Source organism: Hemicordylus capensis, chromosome 4 (assembly GCF_027244095.1).
Source record: "Hemicordylus capensis ecotype Gifberg chromosome 4, rHemCap1.1.pri, whole genome shotgun sequence".
Taxonomy (NCBI): Eukaryota; Metazoa; Chordata; class Lepidosauria; order Squamata; family Cordylidae; genus Hemicordylus; species Hemicordylus capensis.
In genome coordinates, this window is record NC_069660.1 from 230,568,955 (window position 1) to 230,591,916 (window position 22,962).

General features: G+C 42.4%; 1 protein-coding gene across 4 annotated transcripts in view; it reads right to left on the minus strand.

Moving 5' to 3' along the window:
• DOK6 (docking protein 6) overlaps positions 1-22,962 on the minus strand; it is a 373,813-nt gene that overhangs the window by 49,105 nt on the left and 301,746 nt on the right. Inside the window, exon 8 of one of the 4 annotated variants that reach the window (XM_053246099.1) lies at positions 12,993-13,223. The exons of 2 other annotated variants lie outside the window; for them this stretch is intronic. In XM_053246099.1, coding sequence (XP_053102074.1) covers positions 13,144-13,223 — 80 coding nt within the window. In that variant the 3' untranslated portion in view covers positions 12,993-13,143. Of the gene's footprint in view, positions 1-12,992; positions 13,224-21,760; positions 21,843-22,962 lie in introns of those variants that run through there. One more of the 4 variants, XM_053246100.1, reaches the window with a different exon arrangement.

A 22,962-nucleotide genomic window follows, 5' to 3' on the forward strand; every position in this document is an offset into this window, starting at 1 on the left:
TGGCTGGAGATTGCAGAAAAGTCAGAATTCTAATGTTCATTTCTCGTTGGCTATTTGCACTGGTAAACTTTGAGTCCCTATATGTGGTAGATATGTGCAATAATTCAAGACTTCTGGAAGAAAGTAGAAGATATTCTCAGAGAAATAATCCCCTATCTACTACCAATGCCACAACTATATTTTTGTTAGGATATATAGAGACTATGGTGCATCCAAAACATCAAGAACAAAGAATGATCTGTTGACAGAAAGAGAAGAAATGAGATAATATGAGGGACTGGCAAAAGCAAATTTATTTTCCCTCTTTGAGGCTTGGCAAAATCAAAACTGAGATATGTTATATATGGCAAAAATAATACAATTTATTAGATATTGTGAAGATAGAGAAAATGTTATCAAGATCATTATGTTAACTAAATTTTACAGAATATATGTGCTAATACAAATGCTTCAGTGGGATGCTTCAGTGGGATTACAGGAGTACATTGACTTAAGAAAGGCTGTGGATCCACAAGAAGCTTCTAGCATACTTTGTGGCTATGACCTGCTGTGCAGCCGAGTGCACACGGAGGGGGAGTGATTTCTACTTGTCGAGAAGGCTGTGCAACTCTCAGGAATACATTTATGCAAATGGAAAGGGTTTTTGGAGGGAGAGGAGAGAAGCAAAAATGGCTTTCCCTTCCCCCTCCATGTAGCTGTGCAACAAGCCATCACTGTGGAGACTCTACAGGTTCCCTGCGGAACCACAGCCCTTCTTAAGATGATGTACTACTGTGGATTATGTCAGCCACTATATTGATATCTACAGGTGAAACTCGGAAAATTAGAATATCGTGCAAAAGTCCATTAATTTCAGTAATGCAAATTAAAAGGTGAAACTGATATATGAGACAGACGCATTACATGCAAAGCGAGATAAGTCAAGCCTTAATTTGTTATAATTGTGATGATCATGGCGTACAGCTCATGAAAACCCCAAATCCACAATCTCAGAAAATTAGAATATTACATGGAACCAAGAAGACAAGGATTGAAGAATAGAACAATATCGGACCTCTGAAAAGTATAAGCATGCATATGTATTCAGTACTTGGTTTGGGCCCCTTTTGCAGCAATTACTGCCTCAATGCGGCGTGGCACGGATGCTATCAGCCTGTGGCACTGATGAGGTATTATGGAAGACCAGGATGCTTCATTAGTGGCCTTCAGCAATTCTGCATTGTTTGGTCTCATGTCTCTCATCCTTCTCTTGGCAATGCCCCATAGATTCTCTATGGGGTCAGGTCAGGCGAGTTTGCTGGCCAATCAAGCACAGTACACTGTATACTTTTCAGAGGTCCTATATTGTTCTATTCTTCAATCCTTGTCTTCTTGGTTCCATGTAATATTCTAATTTTCTGAGATTGTGGATTTGGGGTTTTCATGAGCTGTACGCCATGATCATCACAATTATAACAAATTAAGGCTTGACTTATCTCGCTTTGCATGTAATGCATCAGTCTCATATATCAGTTTTACCTTTTAATTTGCATTACTGAAATTAATGGACTTTTGCACGATATTCTAATTTTCCGAGTTTCACCTGTAGGTTTATTATCTAATGTCATAATATATTTAATTCAGGACAATAATTTATATATTTAATTCTCTAAGGCATACTCGTGGCTAATTCCATGTGTGGCAGCTCTTGCAAGAGTTTGGAGAGCTGCAGGCAAAGGCGTAACTATAGGGGGGCAGGGGGGCACGTGCCCCGGGCGCCATCTTTTCGGGTCACGTGGGGGGCGCTGCCATGACCAATTTGTTTTAAAAAAATTTTTTTTAATACAAATTTCTCCTGCTCAGTGCAGCAGCGCTGCAGCAGTCAAGGGAGCGCGTCGGCGCCCCCTCCCCCACGAGCGGTCCCTTCCGCGCTGCCCGCGCCCCCCCATTGCTTTGCTGGCGGCCAGTCAGTGGCCTGGCTTGGCGGCGGCGGGCGCCTTTAATGCTGCTCACTGCGCCTGCCCCCCCGCGCCCCCCCATTGCTTTGCTTGTGGCCAGTCAGTGGCCTGGCTTGGCAGCGGGCGCCGCGGCGGGCACCTTTCATGCTGCTCACTGCGCCTGCCCTTGGCTGAGGCTCGCTCGCTCCGTCGCTCACTTAGTCTGGAACAGCCAGAAAGAGGCCCTCTAGTGGCTTGCCAGCCAGAGGGTCTCTAGTCAGTGACGCACGTACGACTCGGCTGGCGTGCCGAGTCGCACTGCACATGTTTGCGGTGCGTCCGTCCTCCTCTGTTCGCCTGCACGTGGTGGTGCGGTCGCCGTCGCGGAGGAAAGTGTGCTTGCTGGGGCTGGGGCTGCACTGCAGCAGGCGCAGGCAGGACGATGAGGACACACACAGACACCCGGCACGGAAGAAAGGATTCGGCGGCGGGCGGGTGGAAGCAGCAGACCAAGGGTCAGGGTGAGAATGAGTTGCCAAAACTACAGAAGCCACATGTGGAAAAAAAACATATTAAAGAATCAGGCTTTTATTTAGCTGCCCAACTATGGTCTCAGGTGCCTAACAGGTGTTAATGTTTGCATTATACGCTCCTCTCTCCACCCCAAAAGAAAGAAAAACAATCATAAAGATTCTTTGGCACTCAATCTTAAATGCATGCATGTATATGGAACTGAGAGTCAATTCCCACAGCCTGGGTAGTACAGCAGTGTGAGTTGACTCAAGCAGTGTAACAAAGCTGCCTGTGCATTGTTACAAGGTGTTTCAAGAGAGTTTTACCATGAGTTCTGCTTGCTGGCATGCTCGTTTTTGCATTGTGAAAGCTTGCCTTGTGATCTCAGTTTACGCTGAAGTGCTCCTATAACAGCTCCATCTCAGAAAAACCTGCAGTGTTAGCTTTAACAAGTGCCTGTGGTATCCTGCTAAAGACACAAAGTTTGGCAAGAAAAATGTGGGAGGGGGTTATATGCCAGGACCTTTGGAGATTGTCTCTTGCTTGTGAGGAAAAACCTAAGTATAATGTGGTGTGTATCATCAATCATTGCATCATAATTCTGTTGTTTGAGATACAAGCCAACTCCACAGGGTTGTTGCTTGTGAGGAAAAACCTAAGTATAATGTGGTGTGTATCATCATTGCATCATAATTCTGTTGTTTGAGATACAGGCCAACTCCACAGGGTTGTTGCTTGTGAGGAAAAACCTAAGTATGTAGTGCACCACTCTGGGCTACTTGGAGGGAGAGTTCGCATTTTTGGTTATTTATTGCATTTTTGGTTATTTATCGCATTTTGAAATTTTTGGTAATTTTTGTAATTTTTTAAAATTTTTAAAATAAAAGTTTTCTGAAACATGTGTGTCAGTCAGATGTATGCTGGGGGGGCGGCGGGGTGGGGCGCAATTTCAATGCTTGCCCCGGGTGCCGTTTTCCCTAGTTACGCCTCTGGCTGCAGGATAGCCACAGGATTGGATGGAGGGAGGAAAATGATGGCTGGCCAGAAAGTGAGAAATGGGGGGAAGGAGAAGTTGGTGCCTGGCCGGCCAAGCCAGAAACAGAAGGGGGGGAGAGAGAAGAAGCCCACACACCCGCAACCAGGGGAAGGGAGAAGAAGCCAGTGCCTGGCCAGCCAGAAGGGGGAGGGAGAAGAAGCCCACTCGACTGCCCACCAGAAAGCAGAGAGAGAGAAGCCATTGCCCGGCCGACCAGAAGGTGGTGGTGGTGGTGGGGATAAGAAAAAGGTGGCGTGCAGGCCGGCGGGGGAAGAAAGCAGCAGCAGGTGGGTGGGCCAGCCAAAGGCGCACATGCTCTGCACCCATCCCAGCTAGTATTGAATCCTATCTAATAAAAGGCTTGGTGTCCGTCCGTGGACGGACACCAAGCGTGTGTCCGTGCCTCCCTGGCCTCTTCTGGGCATGCGCGAAGCGCATGGCCAGAAGGAGCCAGGGAGGCAGGACCGCCAGCACCCGGCGGCCATCTTGGGCGGCCAGAAGCGGCCGCCCCGAAGAAGCCGGGTAAGCGGCGGCGGGGGACACTGGCCGAGGAGGCGGCAGAGCCATGGCCGAGACCTGGCCGTGCCGCCGCTTACCCGGCTTCTTCGGGGCGGCCGCTTCTGGCCGCCCAGGATGGACGCCAGAGGAGGTGGCAGACAAGACAATGCGGCGGTGGGCCCGGGCAGCGGTGGGCCAGGCCGGAGCCACGGTGGGTGGCGGGCCCAGCCGGAGCCGCGGGCGGCAGAAGGTGGCGGGCCCGGCCGGAGCCCCGGGCGCCGGGGGTTGGCGGGAGAGGGAATGGCGGCGAACGTCTGGAGCGCAGAGCTCCACTAGCGCCCGTTAACCAACGGGCTACAAAGCCACTAGTATTATAATAATATTGTAATGCTTGCAATAATATTGAACACTTTTAAAATCCATTTAATTGATAGATTATTTTAAATTCTGACTTTTTCTTTTTTGTTTTTGCAGTATGAATATAAATAATGCTATGTGGGTCATAATAATAACTTTAACAACAACAACAACTTCTATAAAAATGCTAAAATAAAAAGTGAATACCCAAAATAAATGAGTGAGCTTAGTGCTTCAGATTTATTATTTACTATTTATTTATTACATTTCTAGACCACCCCATCCAAAGGCTCTGGATGGCACACAACAAGTTTAAAAAACAAAAAAACAAACACAATTTAAAACACACTGCTTAAAGCGATATAAAAACAATTTTAAAACAGTTAAGAACCATTTAAAACCAACTCAAAATACTTAAAAACAATTTAAAAACCTTGGAAGGCCAGGCCAAACAAGTGAGTCTTTAGGGCTCTCTTAAAGGCCAACAAGCTTAAATTACTGATATCTGCCGGGAATGCATTCCATAGGCCAGGAGCAGCTACAGAGAAGGCCCGGCTCTGAGTCGCCCCAGATGTACTGGTGGTAACTGGAGACGGATCTCTCTGGATGACCTCAACATGTGATGGGGATCATACAGAAGAAGGCACTCTCAAAGGTAGCCCAGACCCAAGCTGTTCAGGGCTTTAAAGGTAATAACCAGCACTTTGTATTTTGCCCAGAAACATATCGGTAGCCAGTACAACTGTTTTAAAACAAGCATAATATGGTCCCTCTGAGTTACCCCAGAGACCAGTCTCACTGCTGCATTTTGAACTAACTGAAGTTTCTGAACAATGTACAAAGGCAGTCCCATGTAGAGCACACTGCAATAGTCAAGCCTCGAGATTACTGTTTTGATATGGTTCTCATCAAGAAATGAACACAGTTGCATTCATTGTACCTTCACCCCTGGTTTGATGTAATCAGTTCATGTTCAAGAAAATCTAATGGATCTCCCGTCAGACAGCCTATGTATACTTAGTATCATATGGTATGATCTCATTTTTTAAAAGCAAGAATTTGGGTTTTACAAGATACATGCACAATTTTGATTTGTCTTGCTCATGGGACATGGAACAAAAGAGTTGCACTTTTGACAGGCTAAAAGCAGCAACCATGGTCACATGAATAGGGATGCTTGATAGATTTCTATTTTAAATCGTATAGAAATTATGGTATTTCACTTGAAAAATGCAGTTAAAGTGTAAAAACAACCCCCTACCTACCAACATCACCTTAGCATTTTCACAAATTAAAATTGTATAGAGTAGGAGCGCTAAGTAACCTTGTTAAAAATGAAATGATTTATTTTTCTCATAGGAAAGGAAGCAACCAAGCAAACTCATAAAATATAAATGGCATGAAAACAGTTTTGATAAAAAAGTTAACAGATATGGTAAAATAACATTTTATATATATATATATATATATATATATATATATATATATATATATATATATATAAACATATATAGCTATGGATATAAAATGTTTTAAATTCTATAGTTCTTTCAGCTCCACAGCTTACCCCCTCACCCACAGTATTTCCATCTCTCTCACACTCAAAAGTCCATATCTAAGTTGAATACAAATTCTGCTTCTCAAGATGGTAGTTCAGTTTCTAGGGATGTGCAAGCCAGCTCATTTTGACATCAATATTGAGCTGGCCTGGTTCAGGCAGTCCGAATTCTAACCAGACCCCAAATGGGGGATGGGGCGCTGGTCCAGGTTCAAACTGGACTGGCCCCTGGTTTGAAGAACCAGCTTGGGCGAAATTGTATAGGGGAATCCTTGAGGTTTCTAGGTCTTAATGGTAAAGGCAGCATGGTGGGAACAGTGTTCCCTCTAACTGGGATTTCCAGATGTTGTTCACTACAACTCCCAGCATCCCCAGCTGCAATAGCCTTTGGGTGAGAATTATGGGAGTTGTAGTCAACAACATTTGGGAATCTAGCCTTTACAAGCATACCTGAGCCGGCTTGGCTGGGTTTGAAGGCCAAACTGGATGAGGCCAGTTTGGCCAAGGCCGAAGCTGACTCAGTTTTGTGTCACCACAGCTGACAGATGATACCATTCAAATGCATTGCTCTTTTTAATAATACATGTTTGTAAGGTTTAGATCTATGTTTTGAATTATTATTATAGCAAGGGTTAATTCTATAATTGGTGATTCACGAGGAAGTGTGAGCGGGAAGTCCATATTTGTTCAATATGTTGTGAATGTTAAGATATTGTTAAAATTAATAAAAATTTAATTTAAAAAAATTCATGTTGTCTCAGGACCTCTAAGGACAGGCAGAAGGGAAAGTGTGAGATGTGCTTCTTCTCCCCACGCTTCCAGGTCTCAGTCTACCCATGTCTGCAATTTGTTTATTCATGCTTTCCTAAATGCGGTGAAAGATGGGACTTATCCAGTTTGTTCATAGTTTACAAAAAAGAATTATTTTGTTAATATTTACTCTCCATTCCTACAACTTACGGACCTGTATATGTGGAATTACATTGTCTTTAATCTCCTGAAACATATAATGAGGAATGTGATTTTTAAAAAACCCAAAACAATGAATTTTGATATGAAGTACAGTGATACACACACACACACACACACACACACACACACACACACACACACACACTCTTATGTAAAACTCTGTGTGCTCTTATGGATTTGTTAAATTTTTCACATATTAACAATAATAAACAGGTTATAGATGGACACTAGCCTATGAGTCTAATGTTAATTATTAAAGCTTTAATGTATTCTGCTACTGTAATTTTGAATATAGTGGAAAATAGGGATGTGCATGATGCATTTTGTGCACATCCAGAGGGACTGAGAGTGGTTGCTTTAACAGGAGGGAGACAGGTCTTACCTGCCACTCCATTGCTCCTCCATCGCTCCAGAGCTATCCATATTAAGCAGCCTCGTGGTCTGTTCTTAAAAGCCATCCCGGGGCTGTTTCTTGCTTGGGAACAGCAAGTTCCCTGAAATGGCGTTGGCCCGTAAATGGTGTCTGAGCATGTGAGAAAATGGTGTCTGAGCTTGTGAGAAACTGGTGTCTGAGCATGTGAGAAAATGGTGTCTGAGCATGTTTGGCTGAGCAAACAGGGAACTTTCTGTTCCAAGCAAGAAGCAGCCCCAGCGTGGCTTTTAAAAAAAGACCATGGGGCTGCTCAATACAGACAGTGCCATGCTGGGGTGCCCGAGGTGGGGGGGGGCAGAAACGGAGGTGAAGGTAAGATCTGCCTCCCTGCTGTTAAAGTGACCACTTGCCCTTGTTGAAACAATTCGGCTGGGGCAGCTTAAAGAATTTCAGCACCGCAAAATAGAGGCACTGAAACACTTTGTGCACATCCTTAGTGTAAAAGAGATTAAGAAAAGAACAAGGGATGACTATTATATTATTGAATTTAAAACTTTATGAAGAAAAAGATTGAAAATAATTTGTACTAGCATTTAATATCTGGAAATTACACTAGAAAACATCACAATTCTTTGAAATGATCAACTGCATAGAGTTTTGGAGCTCTTGAGCAAAGTCGCTAAGCTACTATAAGGCATGTTACCATCAAGCAGCTCTTAACATAGGGGTCTTCCTCCTATCTACTAGGAATACTGCAGCAGCTTATTGTGCATATGAAGTACTCTGTGTGTACAGAGCTCCCAAATGAGTAGGGAAGTGCAAAACGTTTCAATGGCAAAATGTTTCAACTCAAAATGGGCCATTTTAAGTGTCTCGAGCTCTAAACAAAACACTCTTTAAATAAAGGGCCGGTTTCAAATTCAGAACCAAACAACCCCGTTCCAATTCCAAAATGGTCCACTTCAACTACCATTTTGGAGGCCTGTTTTTCCCTTGCTGATTGGCTGAAACACTTAAAACATTTTGTGGTTTGTTCTGTCTAAACAACCGGGTTGACTGCTGTTTTGATAAAACGTAAAGGCCATCTGTGTTTTGTTTCAAGCTCAAAACAAAATGCAAAATCTGTTTTGTGAACATCTCTACAAATGAGTAAGAGTTTGAACATCCACTTGAATGCAAGGCACAAGAACGTCCTCACTGCATTCACTTGCTTGTCCCTAAGTCAATAGGAAGTCCTTGTTTGTTTTGTGTCCTCATGGGCTCCTAGGAAGCATTGGATAAGGCTTAATATATAGCATAATGACCCTTCCTACCATCTTCAAATGAAACCTCAAAGCTTCCCAATACATTAATTTGCTGAATTCCAAATGTTGATTATAGAATCAATAAGAAAAATGGCAAAAAAAATGACAGTTTTTGCATCAGCCCGCTACATGGCATACATTTAGCAAAGAAACAACTGAATGGTCCAATTTATTTAACACATATACTGTAATATTTTATACTGTTTGCATTGTTTTGGTGCCATAGTGAGATGAAAGAATAAATTTAGCAAAGTTGCTGTGAATATGAACAAAGAGCGGATATGCCAAAATGATGAATGCCCCTGCAATTCCTTTAGCGCACTTTAATTTGCATAAAACTACAGATGCACAAAGGAAATGCCCACAGGATTCGCCTAAAAGAAGACTGAGTAGGATGACTCAGGAAAGCTTTTTAATGTTTGGGAACAGAATACTTTTTAAATATCAGTTATGATTCTGCAATTGCTTTCCCTTTCCCTTTGTAAAATCTGAGTATTTTGCACTTGGGTGAAACTATTAATGTTTTGTATCTCGTCTTCTTCTGTGTTGAAACCTCTGAACTTGAAAAGGTTTATTTGCATTGGTAACAAAAGTATAAAGACTTGTTTTGCTGATTTATTTGCTGTGGTAAAACTGCTGCCCTGTAACCAGAAGGTTGCAAGTTCGATCCTGACCAGGGGCTCAAGGTTGACTCAGCCTTCCATCCTTCCGAGGTCGGTAAAATGAGTACCCAGAATGTTGGGGGGCAATATGCTAAAATCATTGTAAACCGCTTAGAGAGCTCCGGCTATAGAGCGGTATATAAATGTAAGTGCTATTGCTATTGCTATTGCTATTATTTAAAACTATGGAATAAAAATACACAATTAAAAACCTGAGAAAGATAATTAATATCTAGAAAATACATACATACATACATACATACATACATACATACATACATACATACATACCTACCTACCTACCTACCTCACATACAACAGTGACAAGGGAAATCAAAGAGGCAATCACTGACTGCAGGGAGAGTTTCTCATCATGATTTAGAACCCTGAGTAATCAGAGCTTCATCCAGACGTTATTAGAAGGAGGCTGTATTCGAGTACAGTCAGGGGCGGAGCCACCATGGTGCCCAGGCCACCACATCCAGGGGCCGCACCTGGTACCTCAACCACACCCCCTGCATCAGACATCAGACGTGCAGGAGTGTGGTTACGTTTGCAAATGGGGCTGTGTGGACTGTTTGTGAGTAAATAACACCCAGTGCCAGTTTTGCAGGGTGGCCAGGAGTGCATTTCCTGGGGAGATGCGTTCCCAGCTGGGCTGGCAACCCAGTGCTGGCTGAAGCTTTTCAAAAACAGAGCTGTGCACGGGGGGGGGGGGGTGGAGTACTGCTGGTGGGCTGGACGGGGCACCGGCAGCCAGACTGGACATGGGCTGTTGGCATTCTCCCTATGCCACTAAGTACAGTCTCCAAAAAAGAAGTCCCACCCAGTGTGTCAATCACTCTTGCCTGCTTACATCTTTCATATGAAGAGGTGAGGGCTGTAAGGATGATGGAGGGTGCTTCCATGGGCAGCAGGCTCCTGCACTTGAGCCTCTTAGTCACAGAAGCACTCTTCATCATGCTTCCAGCCTTCACCTCTTCAGACGAAGGCTGTTAAGTGTGATGGACCTGCCTGGCAGAGGAGAGTGATTGGGACACCAAGCAGGACTTCCGCCCCCTTTTTTGGAGGCTGTACTTGAGTACAATCTCTTTCTAATAATGTATGAATCAGGCTCAGGATTCCATACAAGGTAATCAAGTAAACCCCTGCTAACTGGACAGAGGCTCCTTTTAAAGTGGTTGCTTCCTTAGAACTAGTAGTGGGATAGCAATTGTCTTAATTCAGCCCAGCCCAGTGGGTGATGATGGAGTCCCCCTTGTGTTTCTCTCTTGATTCTGAGTTCTTTTGGGATATTTCCTTCTCATTTGTTTTGCTATGTAAGCAGTGGCAGATGGTGCCATTGGGGCTGGATGGGAATGCAGAATGGATTGCAGATGAGTCTCTTCCTCTCTTTTCCCACCCTGCTCAGTTGCTCCACCTTCTTGCCTTGTCCCAGCTTTAAAATGAGCCATGTGGGCTGGTCATTCTTTGGGTTGGGATCCCAAGACCGGGGTGGGTGGTGGGTGGGGAGGCATCTGGGGCAGATGAAGTGAGAGACAAAGAGAAGCAGTGTGGCCCATTATGCCCCTGCCTGACCCATCCTACACACACGCACACACATTGGCCACCATTGTATGTGAAGCATTTTGTAAGGCTTTTGTGTGTTTTTTTTAAAGTAGTATATAAATATTCTAATAAATAATAATTTTACAATGAAATTGTTAATTTATATACTGACAATCATCATGTTTCTCAACTCTGGCACCTAGGTTCATTTTGTGTTTGTACTTATTTCTTTTAAAATTCCAGCCATAATTAACTTTTGTTAATATCCCTTATAGAAATATGCTCTTTCATTAGTTCAAAGGTGTTAGCCTTGTTCCTATTTACTCTTAACAATGATCTTACTCAACAATTTAATGCTAAGTATAAAGGAATTGAAAAAATGAAGTGAAATACCCAATTTTCTCCCTAACCTCTTGAAAAAAAATTCTAATATATAAATTCTGCATTTATCCTCCTTAACTATGTACTGGTCTATGACCACAATAAAGGACTGACTGACTGACTGACATTTATCCTCCTAATTTGCCCTTAGGGGAAAAAGTCCGAAATGATTTGCTCAAATCTGGATTTAAGTATAATTGATGCTAACGAAAACAATCCAGTGATAATATATACTGGCTGGCTGATTGATTCATTGATTCATTGATTCATTGATTCATTCGATTTCTATACCACCCTTCCAAAAATGGCTCAGGGTGGTTTACACAGAGAAATAGTAAATAAATAAGATGGATCCCTGTCCCCAAAGGGCTCACAATCTAAAAAGAAATACAAGATAAACACCAGCAACAGTCACTGGAAGTACTATACTGGAGTTGGATAGGGCCAGTTCCTCTCTCCCTGCTAAATAAAGAGAATCACCACGTTAAAAGGTGCTGCTTCCCCAAGTTAGCAGGGGTTAATGACATGGGTATTCCTAACAGTGCCCATCCAGCACTAGCTGAAAGGAGCAGGGGCGCCTGCACTGGTCTCTGTAATTTCCACTAGTTACTGGTACTCTTGAGTCCTTAGGCTAAAAGCACTTGTACTCTTGTGTCTTTGGGCAGGAGTACAAATGAGCAGCAACATGTTTCCACTTGTGGCATGTGGACAAGCTCTGATAAGTATTTGCACTGTTTCACAAGAGTACTATCCATGCTTCAGAAAGTACAGATCATCATCCACCTCCAGCACAGTACCTCCAGTGACTGTTGCTGGTGTCTATCTTGTGTTCTTTTTAGATTGTGAGCCCTTTGGGGACAGGGACTCATCTCATTTATTTATTATTTCTCTGTGTAAACCACCCTGAGCCATTTTTGGAAGGGCAGTATAGAAATTGAATAAATAAATAAATAATAAATAATAAATCATCATCATCATAATCTCCGTTGTTTTCTAGGTAACCAAAGACTAAAACAGGTGTGGTTCATCTGTCTCCTCCATTTACGCACAAAGGAGGTCTAATTTGTACAATAAAAGATGCTTGTCTTTTATGATGTTTTTAAAAGATGCTAAACCTTCCCCCTCCTTATTCAAGCACTTTCCTACCAGGCTACCTTAATACTGGGAATAATAGTGCCGAAAACAATCACGCACAAACTTTAAGTAAAACTCCATTCCTAATTTTAATATGTGAACAGGATAGACATGGGGACAAAAAAAGTGTGTCCCAAGGCAATATGGATAATGGCAATTGTAACTAAGGTTGTCTCAGGAGCATATATATTTCAAAAGAAAAGCTTATGTAATACCCAGACCAATTACGCTACCCAATAATAAAACAAGATTAAGATTTGCCATACCTGTTCTCTCATTTCTTCTGCAATGTATCAAGCCCATTTTATTCCTATTCTCTGCTTCTATTATTTAACCAACTAAATAAATAATAGTCATAAAATGACTTTTCTTCTCTCATGACTGCTAAGTTTACTTAAGAATCTTTGGTAAAATACTTGGTCAACATTTTTTTGAAAGTTCAAGTATACAATATCACCTGGATTATCACTCCCTTTGCTTGAGGACACTCTCAAAAAATTCTAAACCCTCATATCAGGGATGAAGCTACTGCCTTTAATAACCATCAGTTAACAAGGATGCAGGAAATATCAGATGGCATGCATGTACAGTAATTGTTCCCACTGAAATAACAGTGAAATATGATCACTCCCCTATTACTGTTCAAAATCTGAAGTGACTACTTCACATAATGTTAGCACATTCATACATTTTAAAAAATATGTATGTACTCATACATAACAGGCATATATATCTGTATGTATATCTATATGTAATAATACATTAAAGAGCTGTATGGATAGCATAACATCAACAAAGAGCAGAATGTAATCTGCTTGAAATCCTAAATTTTTTATTCAAAGATGACTTGAGATGGAGCTGTAGTTCTATCTGATCCACATTAGTTGCAAATTAGTTGCGCAGTTTGGACTTTCTGGCGTGTCCGCCCTGAAGTCTCGACTCTCTGGGGAGTCCACCTCTGAAGAAAATATCTGTAATCATGGATGACATGGGGTAAGGCTTTTTACCGGACATAGCTTCAGAAACTTTACTGGTACACAGCCAGTGCCTACCCAAGGATTGGTGGCACCGCAGGTGAAGCCTGGCTTTGGAGCACCTGCTCTCTTCACCTGTGCAGACACTTTAATGGGCTTTAACTTTGGCCCGCTGTAACGCCATGGATACAGCTGTGCTGCAGGGGAGATTCCAGAATATTCCTTATCAATGCCGTGTTTGTCCATGTGGAGAAATTGAGATGACAGCTCATGTCCTTTTGTTTTGCCAATTTTATAGTGACATTAGGAAGAAATATATTTCTCCTCAACTTATTCTATTTCCAGGATTAACTGAAATGGTCTATTTAAATTTAATTTTAAAGGATTGTAAAGGTAATAATGTATTCAACGTTGCTAAATTTTGTTATATTTGTGGTGTTATTCGGAATGAAGTTGTTAATTCTAAATGATTTTATTCTTGTAATTCTGGCCATTGGCTGTACTAATAAAGACTGATTGATTGTGCAGACACCCCCACCTCCTTTGCCCATGTGGGTAGGCGCCTCCTGTCAGGCAGGTGGTCCCTGTTGCCCACCTGGCTGCTCACTTGCTCTCCTCACTGCCTCCACCCTCTGTTCTTGATGGCTGTTTCTGTGCAGCCAGCCTGCCATAGCACATTTTAATGATATCGCCATGTGATACAGCAACATTATTTATTTATTTATTTATTTATTTATTTATTTATTTATTTATTTATTTATCATTAAATGTATATACCATCTTTCATTAAAACAATCCCAAGGTGGTTTACAAAACATTTAAAGCAATATAGGACTATGAAAGTTACACAATAAAAATATTAAAATTGGAATATAAAAATACAAATCTAATCAAAGGTTTTAAGAAGCTTATATAATATGGCCATAAAAAAAACAGAGCAACAGCAACAAAAACACACCATGGCAGGCTAGCTGCCCAGAAACCACCACCAGCAGGAGTGGTAGGGAACACGTCACCCAGGCCATCGACACCTCTCTCTGCTTGGCACCCTAGGCGATCACCTAGTGGATGGGCCAGCCCTGCATACACCATCTCTCTCTCTTTAAGATGTCTGAAGTGCTAGAGATTCACTTTCAATTGAGGGCCAATCTAGATGTGGGGAGGGAGTAGAGATCCATAATTAAGACCTCCTGACTGTTTGCGCATTTCTATTTTTTGAAAGTGTTTAAACTTTTCTTCCCTTGGGTGATTATATTTTCCTTATCGGGCCTTTCCAAAATGCAAATTGCCCTCTGCACTCAAAGTAGTTATAAAATACACAAACTGTCTTTTTCTCCCCCTTTGTGGTGAATAGCAGCTTTGGAAGAGGGGAAAGGGCCAGAGAGGAAAGGTGGTCTCTCAGAGAGCACTACTTGAATAATCTTAAAAGCAGCCATTTGGAGCAGTCAGTTGTTGTTGTTATTGTTTTTAAATAACATTCAAATATGCATCACATTCTACTTGGTTCTGCCAAATAAGATTCTGTCTCTCTCTCACATCACCACCACACCCCAAATCTATATCATCCATCTTTACACACACGTAACCATATTGCGACTAGAAATAAAAACTAGCATGAACCCTAGATAAGAAAGGTTATTTTTATATGAATGAAACCATCACTAACATGATGGAAAGGTTCTGAAAGGAAATTGAAAAGCTGCTGAAGGATACAGTTGACCTGCCCTCTTCTCAACATGGTATGCCTCATTTGACTTCATGGTGCAGATGGTATTAGATTGTGGTTTTAAGGCTGCATTGGCTAAGAGCAATTTAAAACCTTAGTCCCTCTTCTTCTCCAGGCACTTTCAGGAATTTGGAATTGCTAGCTCTTCCCCTTTTCTGATTGCACTTATTGTTTTGACAAGGCAATGCCCATGGGATGTGCCACCATGCACCAAGCATTTTAGTACAATTCCAGGCAGAGTGAACAGCTAGGTTCCCAATAGAGGGCTGACAAATAGTTCACATGATTTACTCTTGTAAGTAGAAATTGTACTGGAGGATGTGGTTTGCTCCTAAAAATAGTTAGGCAGGCTTCCATAGTAGATAGTTAGGGATACTCATAGCAGAATAAAAGGTTCAAAGATCAAGTAGCAGAGTGATATGTATAACAACTGAGAAAGACTAAATGAGAGAAGCACCTTAGCTTCTGATTGGTGAATTAGAACCTTTGAAGATTTACAGATCATATTCATGGATATAATCTCTGTCCCACACTTCACTACAATTTCCAGGCATAGTTATAAAAGCATTTGAGAATTAAACACAACAAATCAAAACCTGCAGGCATCAAAGGCTAATTGAGATATAATATGGTACCACAGTTAAGCCTGGTCCCTCACGACCAGGAGGGGAGCATGCACCTCCGAGGCTTGGGAGTGCGCGCTTCCTCTCTCCTATGCCTATGTGAGTGTCTACTACTGATTTAGGTTAGAACAAGCAAAGATGAGTTGTAATGTCCAGACTGACCAATCTCGCTTTGTTCTATCTTATATACTTGGGGAAAAATTTCAGTGCAATCTGTAATTCTTTTCAAACCTTGGGTCCAGATCACAGATGATTTTAGGTAAGTATATTAAAATGAAGCAAGATTTGTCAGTTTGGACATAACAACGGATCCTAGATTATTCTAACATAAATTGGTATTTGGGTATGGGAAATTCACATGGGTGTGGGAAAGGGGAGCACACACGTCTGAGCCTTCAGAATATTAAGCAGAACCAAGCTTAACCATAATTCTGCACGATGATTAACCAGCCCCAAATGTGTGATAGTACTCTTTGTAGAGAAACAAATGGCGACTGCCATTTTGGAGGTTGCCATTTATGAAACAGTGGCGGCTGCCATTTTGGAGGCTGCTGTGCATGCACTCTGGCCCCCAGCCCACATAAATGGCTAGGGTGCATGTGTGGCAGCCTAACAGCCCTTTAAAGAATGGGGGAAGGCCAGTGGTGAAAGAGGGAAATTGCAGAGACCTTCGTCCTATGGCCGCGGCAGCAACCCTGGACCCAGTGGTGAGTCCTAATCTTTTTTAAAAAACAAAAACCTTGGAACCCCTGAACCGGCTCTGAACCAGCTCGGGGAGTTCAGCTCAAGGTCGAGCTGAACCGGGCCCGGTCCGGCTTGAGGGTGAGCCTTCAAGCTGGCCCAGTTCAATGGAGAACCGGCTTGACCTCAAACCAGTTCGCACATCCCTATTACGGCAAAGAATTCACTCCAAACAGTATAAACTGAAAGAATGAAATTTGGCTGATGTATCAGCCTGAGTAAATGTGCTCTAATGTTTGTGACAGAGAGGACCCAGTTGTCATGAAATCTTTTGGATGACACACTAAATTACTCATGAATAGTCCATTTTCAGTTCTACTCATGAGTAGCTTCATCTGAATGTCAGCCTTCTGGCTCCCTCCCCTGCCCCCAGTCTTGCATTTTGATTAAAAATGGGTTTTCTGGTTTTACCAACTGGCATTGCCTTTTACATTTGTTTGGAGCAGCTTGGAAGGGTGAGACAGTACAAGGCCCCTTCTTGCAGCGTGTCATTTGATACTACATTGCCAGTGAATCACCATTCTCATTCTGAAAGGTAAAGGTCAGGCACAAGGACATCTACCGTCTATGCTCGCTGCATATAAGGTAGATCCCATATCTGCAGTAACAAAAGAGCAACATCTGATATGGCAAAAAGCCACAGACTCCTTGGGCTGTATTAATATTTCCTGAGGCAATAAGAGTTTCCAGTTTTAGACATTCATCTGGCTTGAATGGAAAGTGATATTCCAACACTAAGTTGTTTTAAAATGGGTGTTCTCATGTTCTAGACAAAGAATGTTGTGTGTGTGTTTTTAAAAGGAAATCCATTAGGCTGGGTTCACAAATAGTGTGAAACCTACTTGCAAAGTCAGTAACTGACTTGTCTGTGATTTAACCCACTTGTCTGTGACTGAATCCACATGAAGACAGGAACCTGTGGATTACAGGGCCACCAAACCGAGATGTGTAACCAAGATTTGATGTTGACTTGCCAAACCAAACACTGCTTACTCTGAAGTGCACGCTATGTCTACCTGTGCTCTTAATGAACCTTTAATTTGTTCCAGGTGATCCAGCTCCCTTTGCAGTTGGGACCAATGGCTGCAATGGGCTTACATTGGGAAGGCTTACCAGTCGAAGGGCAGTACAAGAAAGGTTGGGATAGCATCCAGGGCCTCACTGGGAGGTGCAGACAGGGGCGTACCTCTGGCTTAACTCAGCTACTTTCAACAAACCATGGTATCAGACCATCTGCAGCATCAACTTCAAATTCCTTCATGTATTGGGCTGAGGGAACTCAGGTCCCCACTATCTATTAACCTGGCCTTAGTGTTCTTAATTTTGTGCATGAGAATTATGCAATTGTACCTTTCAGTATCCTAAACTATTAAAATAATATTCAGTAAGGCGAAATGCAGTGACAAGTTATTCTGTGAAAGTCTCATTGAATTTCAAGTGCTCTTGTGAAGTTCCTATTCACTTTAAATCAATTTAGTATACAGGTGGCCCTCGTTATTCACAGGGGTTCTATTCTGGCTTACAACCGTGCTTAATGAAACCATGGACAAAGAAAAATTAAGTCAATGGGAATTGGAGGGTTAGGTTTCAGAGCCTAGGAAAGTGACCGGAAAAATCACCAAAAAGACATGGTAGAAGCAGAAATAAGGATGGAGCACAGCACTGTAGGGATGTGTGAACAGGTTCAGAACCAAACCTGTTTGACATCAAATCAGTTCAGTTCAACAGCTCAATGCTGAACCAACCCCGCCCCCCGCCAACTGGTTCAGTTTGGCATCAAGCCGAATCCCCCGAAAAGTTCAAAGGGTTCAAAGTTTAATTCTTTAAAAAAAGAATTCAACTTACCCCTTCTGTGGGGGAGCATCTATGAATGGGGGGAGGTTCAAGGGGGTGCAAAACTGAACTGGCCCAGTATGGTTCAAGTTTGGTACAGACTCAAATTGAACCAGAGCAGTTGGTTTTGTGCAAACCCCAACAGCATTGTATCTTGGCCACCTCAGCTCTCCTGCTCTCCCACTATCCAATTCTTCTAGCAATTAGGGATGTGCACGAACCTGCCAGGAGGCCCTTTTATGGGCCTCTGAACAGGTTCAAACACTGGGCGGTTTGGAGGCTCAAAGGTGGGTGGGGACTTTAAGGGCAGGGGAGGATACACTTACTCCTCCTTCCACCCACCGGGACTCCATTAGTAAAGGCTCATATCTCCCTGCCGTCCCATTCCCTCTTTGGCCAGAAGTGGCCCAAAGTGCTGGGTATGTGTGTACATGCCAGGTCGGTGTGCACGCACATCATGCTCATGCGCACATGCACCTAGCATGTGCACACGCACTTGGCACTTAGGAACATAGGAAGCTGCCATATACTGAGTTAGACCATTGGTCTATCTAGCTCAGTATTGTTTTCATAGAATGGCAGCGGCTTCTCCAAGGTTGCAGGCAGGATTCTTTCCCAGCCCTATCTTGGAGAAGCCAGGGAGGGAACTTGAAGCCTTCTGCTCTTCCCAGAGCAGCTCTACCCCTCTAAGGGGAAGATCTTACAGTGCTCACACTTCTGTTCTCCCATTCATATGCAACCAGAGGTGGACTCTGCTTAGCTAAGGGGACAAGTCATGCTTGCTACCACAAGACCAGCTCTCCTCTGTTCCGGCCAAAGAGGGAGCAAGCGTGGTGTGGTGGTTAGAGTGCTGGACTAGGACCAGGGAGACCCGAGTTCAAATCCCCATTCAGCCATGATATTTGCTGGGTGACTCTGGGCCAGTCACTTCTCTTTCAGTCTAACCTACTCACAGAGTTGTTGTGAGGAGAAACCTAAGTATGCAGTACACCACTCTTGGCTCCTTGGAAGAAGAGCGGGATATAAAATGTAAGATTTTTTTTTTTTTTTTAAGAGGGAACAGGGTGTCAGGGAGGTATGCTGCCCCCCCCCCCAACAGAACCTTTACTAATGGATTGCTGGTAGGGGGAAAGTGGAAGGAGGGGTAAGTGCACCCTTCCCCACCCTTAAAGTTCTCCCACCCCCTCCAAAACATACCTACCAGCAATGTCTCCAGCTTCTCCAGTAATGAATAAACATGACGTTTCCTCACCTCACTCTTGAAGTCTAGCACAAGCCCCTTAGCCTAATTACTTGGTAGCAGTACAAGCCCCTTAGCCTGATTAGTTGGTAGGTTGGCCAAAGAGGCAGCAAAAGTTAAATCAAATTCAAGTAAACACACACAGATGAGTGTGTGAGAATCAAGGAGAGGCGAATCAACTTTTGAAGGGTAATTAATATCAATTTTTAATTTTTAATTTAAATTGAATTTTAATTGCAATTTAAATTAAATAATATACTGTAATTATTAAAATTAAAAATAATAATTTGGAATTAATTTTTTCCCCATCAAAATTAAAATGACAGAAGCATAATTAGCATCTTATGAGGGCAGCACAATGCTGCAAGAAACTCCAGAAAATGGCTCCAAGAAGCTCCACAGAAATGCTCAAAAAAGGCTCCCAAAGGCTCCACAGAAATGGCTCAAACAAACCTGCAAAAGCTTCAGAGCAATGGCTCTTGAAACGTTGCCAAATGCTACCCAAAATGGCTTTTAGAAGTACACAAAACTCTAAACATGAAGACCAAAGCACGCCACTGTCTTCTCCAAACTCCTCTACATGCCTCCATGAGCAAGTGTAGCAAGAGCAAGACCATGTAAGGGCAGAACTGCGCTGCTAAAAACCACGGATATGCGAAGCAGTGTACTGCGGATAACGAGTTCGGGTGTACATTGCCCGACCACAGTTATGCGAAACTTCGAGTGCTGAAACCGCGGATAACGAGGGGCACCTGTACAGAGACTTCTAGATTGTGCACCATCAATGCAGTTTTTACACACTGCTGTTCTTCCTCATCTTGTCATCCATATTCCATTAGACTTAGTTTCACATTAGGGAAATCAGCCCTTTTAGAAAATAGTGTCTGCAGATATGGATGACAGGTTTTTCCCCACATCAGCTTCACTGTTATAAATCATTGCACTGCCAGAGTAATACCAGACTTTGAGCACAGAAAGGGATAAATTGACAGGATCTGAGAAGGAGTGAGTGGAAAAGCTAGCTAGATTTAGGGATAAATTAGTTCTGCTTATTGCTCATTTAAGAAAATGGCATTCAATCAGGTTCATTATTATTCAAAGGAGACTCATAATGCAGTTCTATGATATACTTTATAACTGTAGTAAACATCATGAGCTGCTATTGGGCTATAGAGTAAGCCAGTTAACACATTTATCAATTAAAATACATTGTATCTATGTGTTGTACTTAGGTAAACTTAAGAGCTGCACTTCAACATATTCTTCAAGAAAGAAAGAAAGTTCCATTATATGATTGATGTAATGGATAACTAAAAAATCTTGTCTTGGCACAGAACTTGTGTTGGGCCTGTTTGTGTTGGGCCTGTTTTTAATGTCATTATGATATTTATTTGCTGTCTTTCGCCAAGTATCTCAAACCTTTTCATCATCAGCTTCAGCCCCTTTCTGTAGCAAAACAACTACCACCATCACCACCGCATCTTGTGTCTTAAGTTATTCATTTTGGCCAATTTTCAAATTTATTTGGAAATTACAGGTTTACAGGTATCAGGTATTGACACCTTCCAGTGACGTGTTGCTGACTTCAAAAGAGTTGAGGGGAAAGTGAAACAATTTTATATGCCTTGATGCTCACATATTGTGTTTACTTTAGAGATCAGTCTGAAAATGTTCAGTGGGTTACATTATCAGTTGAAAACCACATGCTTCACATATCCATGTGTTCTGTCTTTTGAAATATTTTCAAGAGCTGCCCACCTGCTGAGGTTAATTTAAGAAAAAAAGATTTTTAAAATGGGGGGGGGAAACCATCCTATTCCCCCCCCTCCCACCCTTTACTTCACACCGTTACAGTTTAATCAAAAAGCGTTAAGTACTCCCTAGGGTAACATAACCCATATGTCCTATATTTTCCAAAAACCTTTCTCTGGTTTACAAATTGACTTCATAAACGTATATATATCTAGGTATGCAGTGGTGAATGTGAGTCGAATGGAGAATGCCCATTAATAATGTTAATTCTGCAAATCACATGAAGGCATAGTGAATGTGACAGCTGAAAAAGATTCCATATATTGCTTAGTTCATAAACACAGTCTCAAAATGATGTTGCAAAATGTAATTGATTCAAGTGATTTCATACATTCCTCAATTATTTAAAATATTATATCCACCTTTCCATCTCAATTTAAAAGTACTCAAGACTGCTTACATAAAAAGAGTAAAAACTATTAAATGCACACAACAAACAATTAAAAATCAAAAGACCAAAAAAACAAAAAACAAAAATGCAGACCAGAGAAAATGGATTGTGAGATAACAGCATAACAAAAGGAAGTCAAGAAGAACAAATCGAATCAAAAAGCTTGCTGGAAAAAAGGGTTTTCAGTTTACCTCAAAATGCTGTCAGGAAGGGAGCCAGATGGATCTCCTGGGGCAGGGAGTTCCAGAGCCTAAGCAGGGCAACAGAAAAGGCCCTATCACATGTTATCACCAGCTGAACTTCAGATGGTGGTGGGATATGCAAAAAGGCTTCTCTGGATGACACAGGAGGACAGGCAGGCTCATATGCAGTGTTAGCATGTGAGCATGTTAGCATGTGAGCATGCTAGCAGAGTGTTAGCACACATGACTGGAGGGAAGGATGAGTTACCCGGCACTGTCTTGTGTCTGTTTCCTCCGCTTCCTTTCTCTCCTTCAGCACCTCATTCTTCCTCTTTCCACCTGGTGGCTGATTCTTCTCCTGGGAGACTAAGCCATCTAAGTGCACTGTGCCTGAGCCTCTTCCTGAGCCTCAGCTGTCTGGCCCTGAAATAGTTCTGGCAGCCCACATGCATGCTTGGGAACCAACAGGAGATTCAATGTCTTGTGAGGAATCACCCACCTGACTCACCTAGCTATAATTGGGTGGCACTTGGTCACACCACTCTTGTTCGCTCATCTCTCTACCCTGGCTATTATACCCTGTTCATCCAGGTTGGCTGCTCTGTAGCCAACCTCTACCTCCTGACTCAGACTCTTCAAGTAATGACTGTGCATATTCACTGGACAGTGTTCTAGTTTTAGCCCCAAGCAGTTGTCATGCCCTGACTGCTCATTATACTCCTACCTCTCCCTTTTAAAGCACAAGCACCCCACCGCCACACCACCCCCATCTCCTGCTGGCCTTCCTTAACTGTTATATATGTTATATTGACAGCAATGTTTATTGCCATTAAAGATAATCTGAGTTTCCACTTGACTTGAAACCAGTTTGGGTCCACGATTTGGGTTTCAAATCTTGGTTAAGCAGAAATTACACATAGCTTTAATGATAATGAATGTTGCTGCTGGTGTCATTCCTAATTTAACTGATACATGGGAATTAATGTTGGGCAGGACGGGGAGTTCAATAAACCCATATTCCACTTCTAATTCCTTAATCAAGGTCTGCATGCTGGTGATTGTCTACACTGACCTTCTAGGCTACCAAATGATGTGCATTCATTTGAATGAGCGTATTACCAGCTCTTCCTTCTGCCCATCTTTTATTCAATATTCATGAACTGCAACACACAAACATAAACCAAGGCC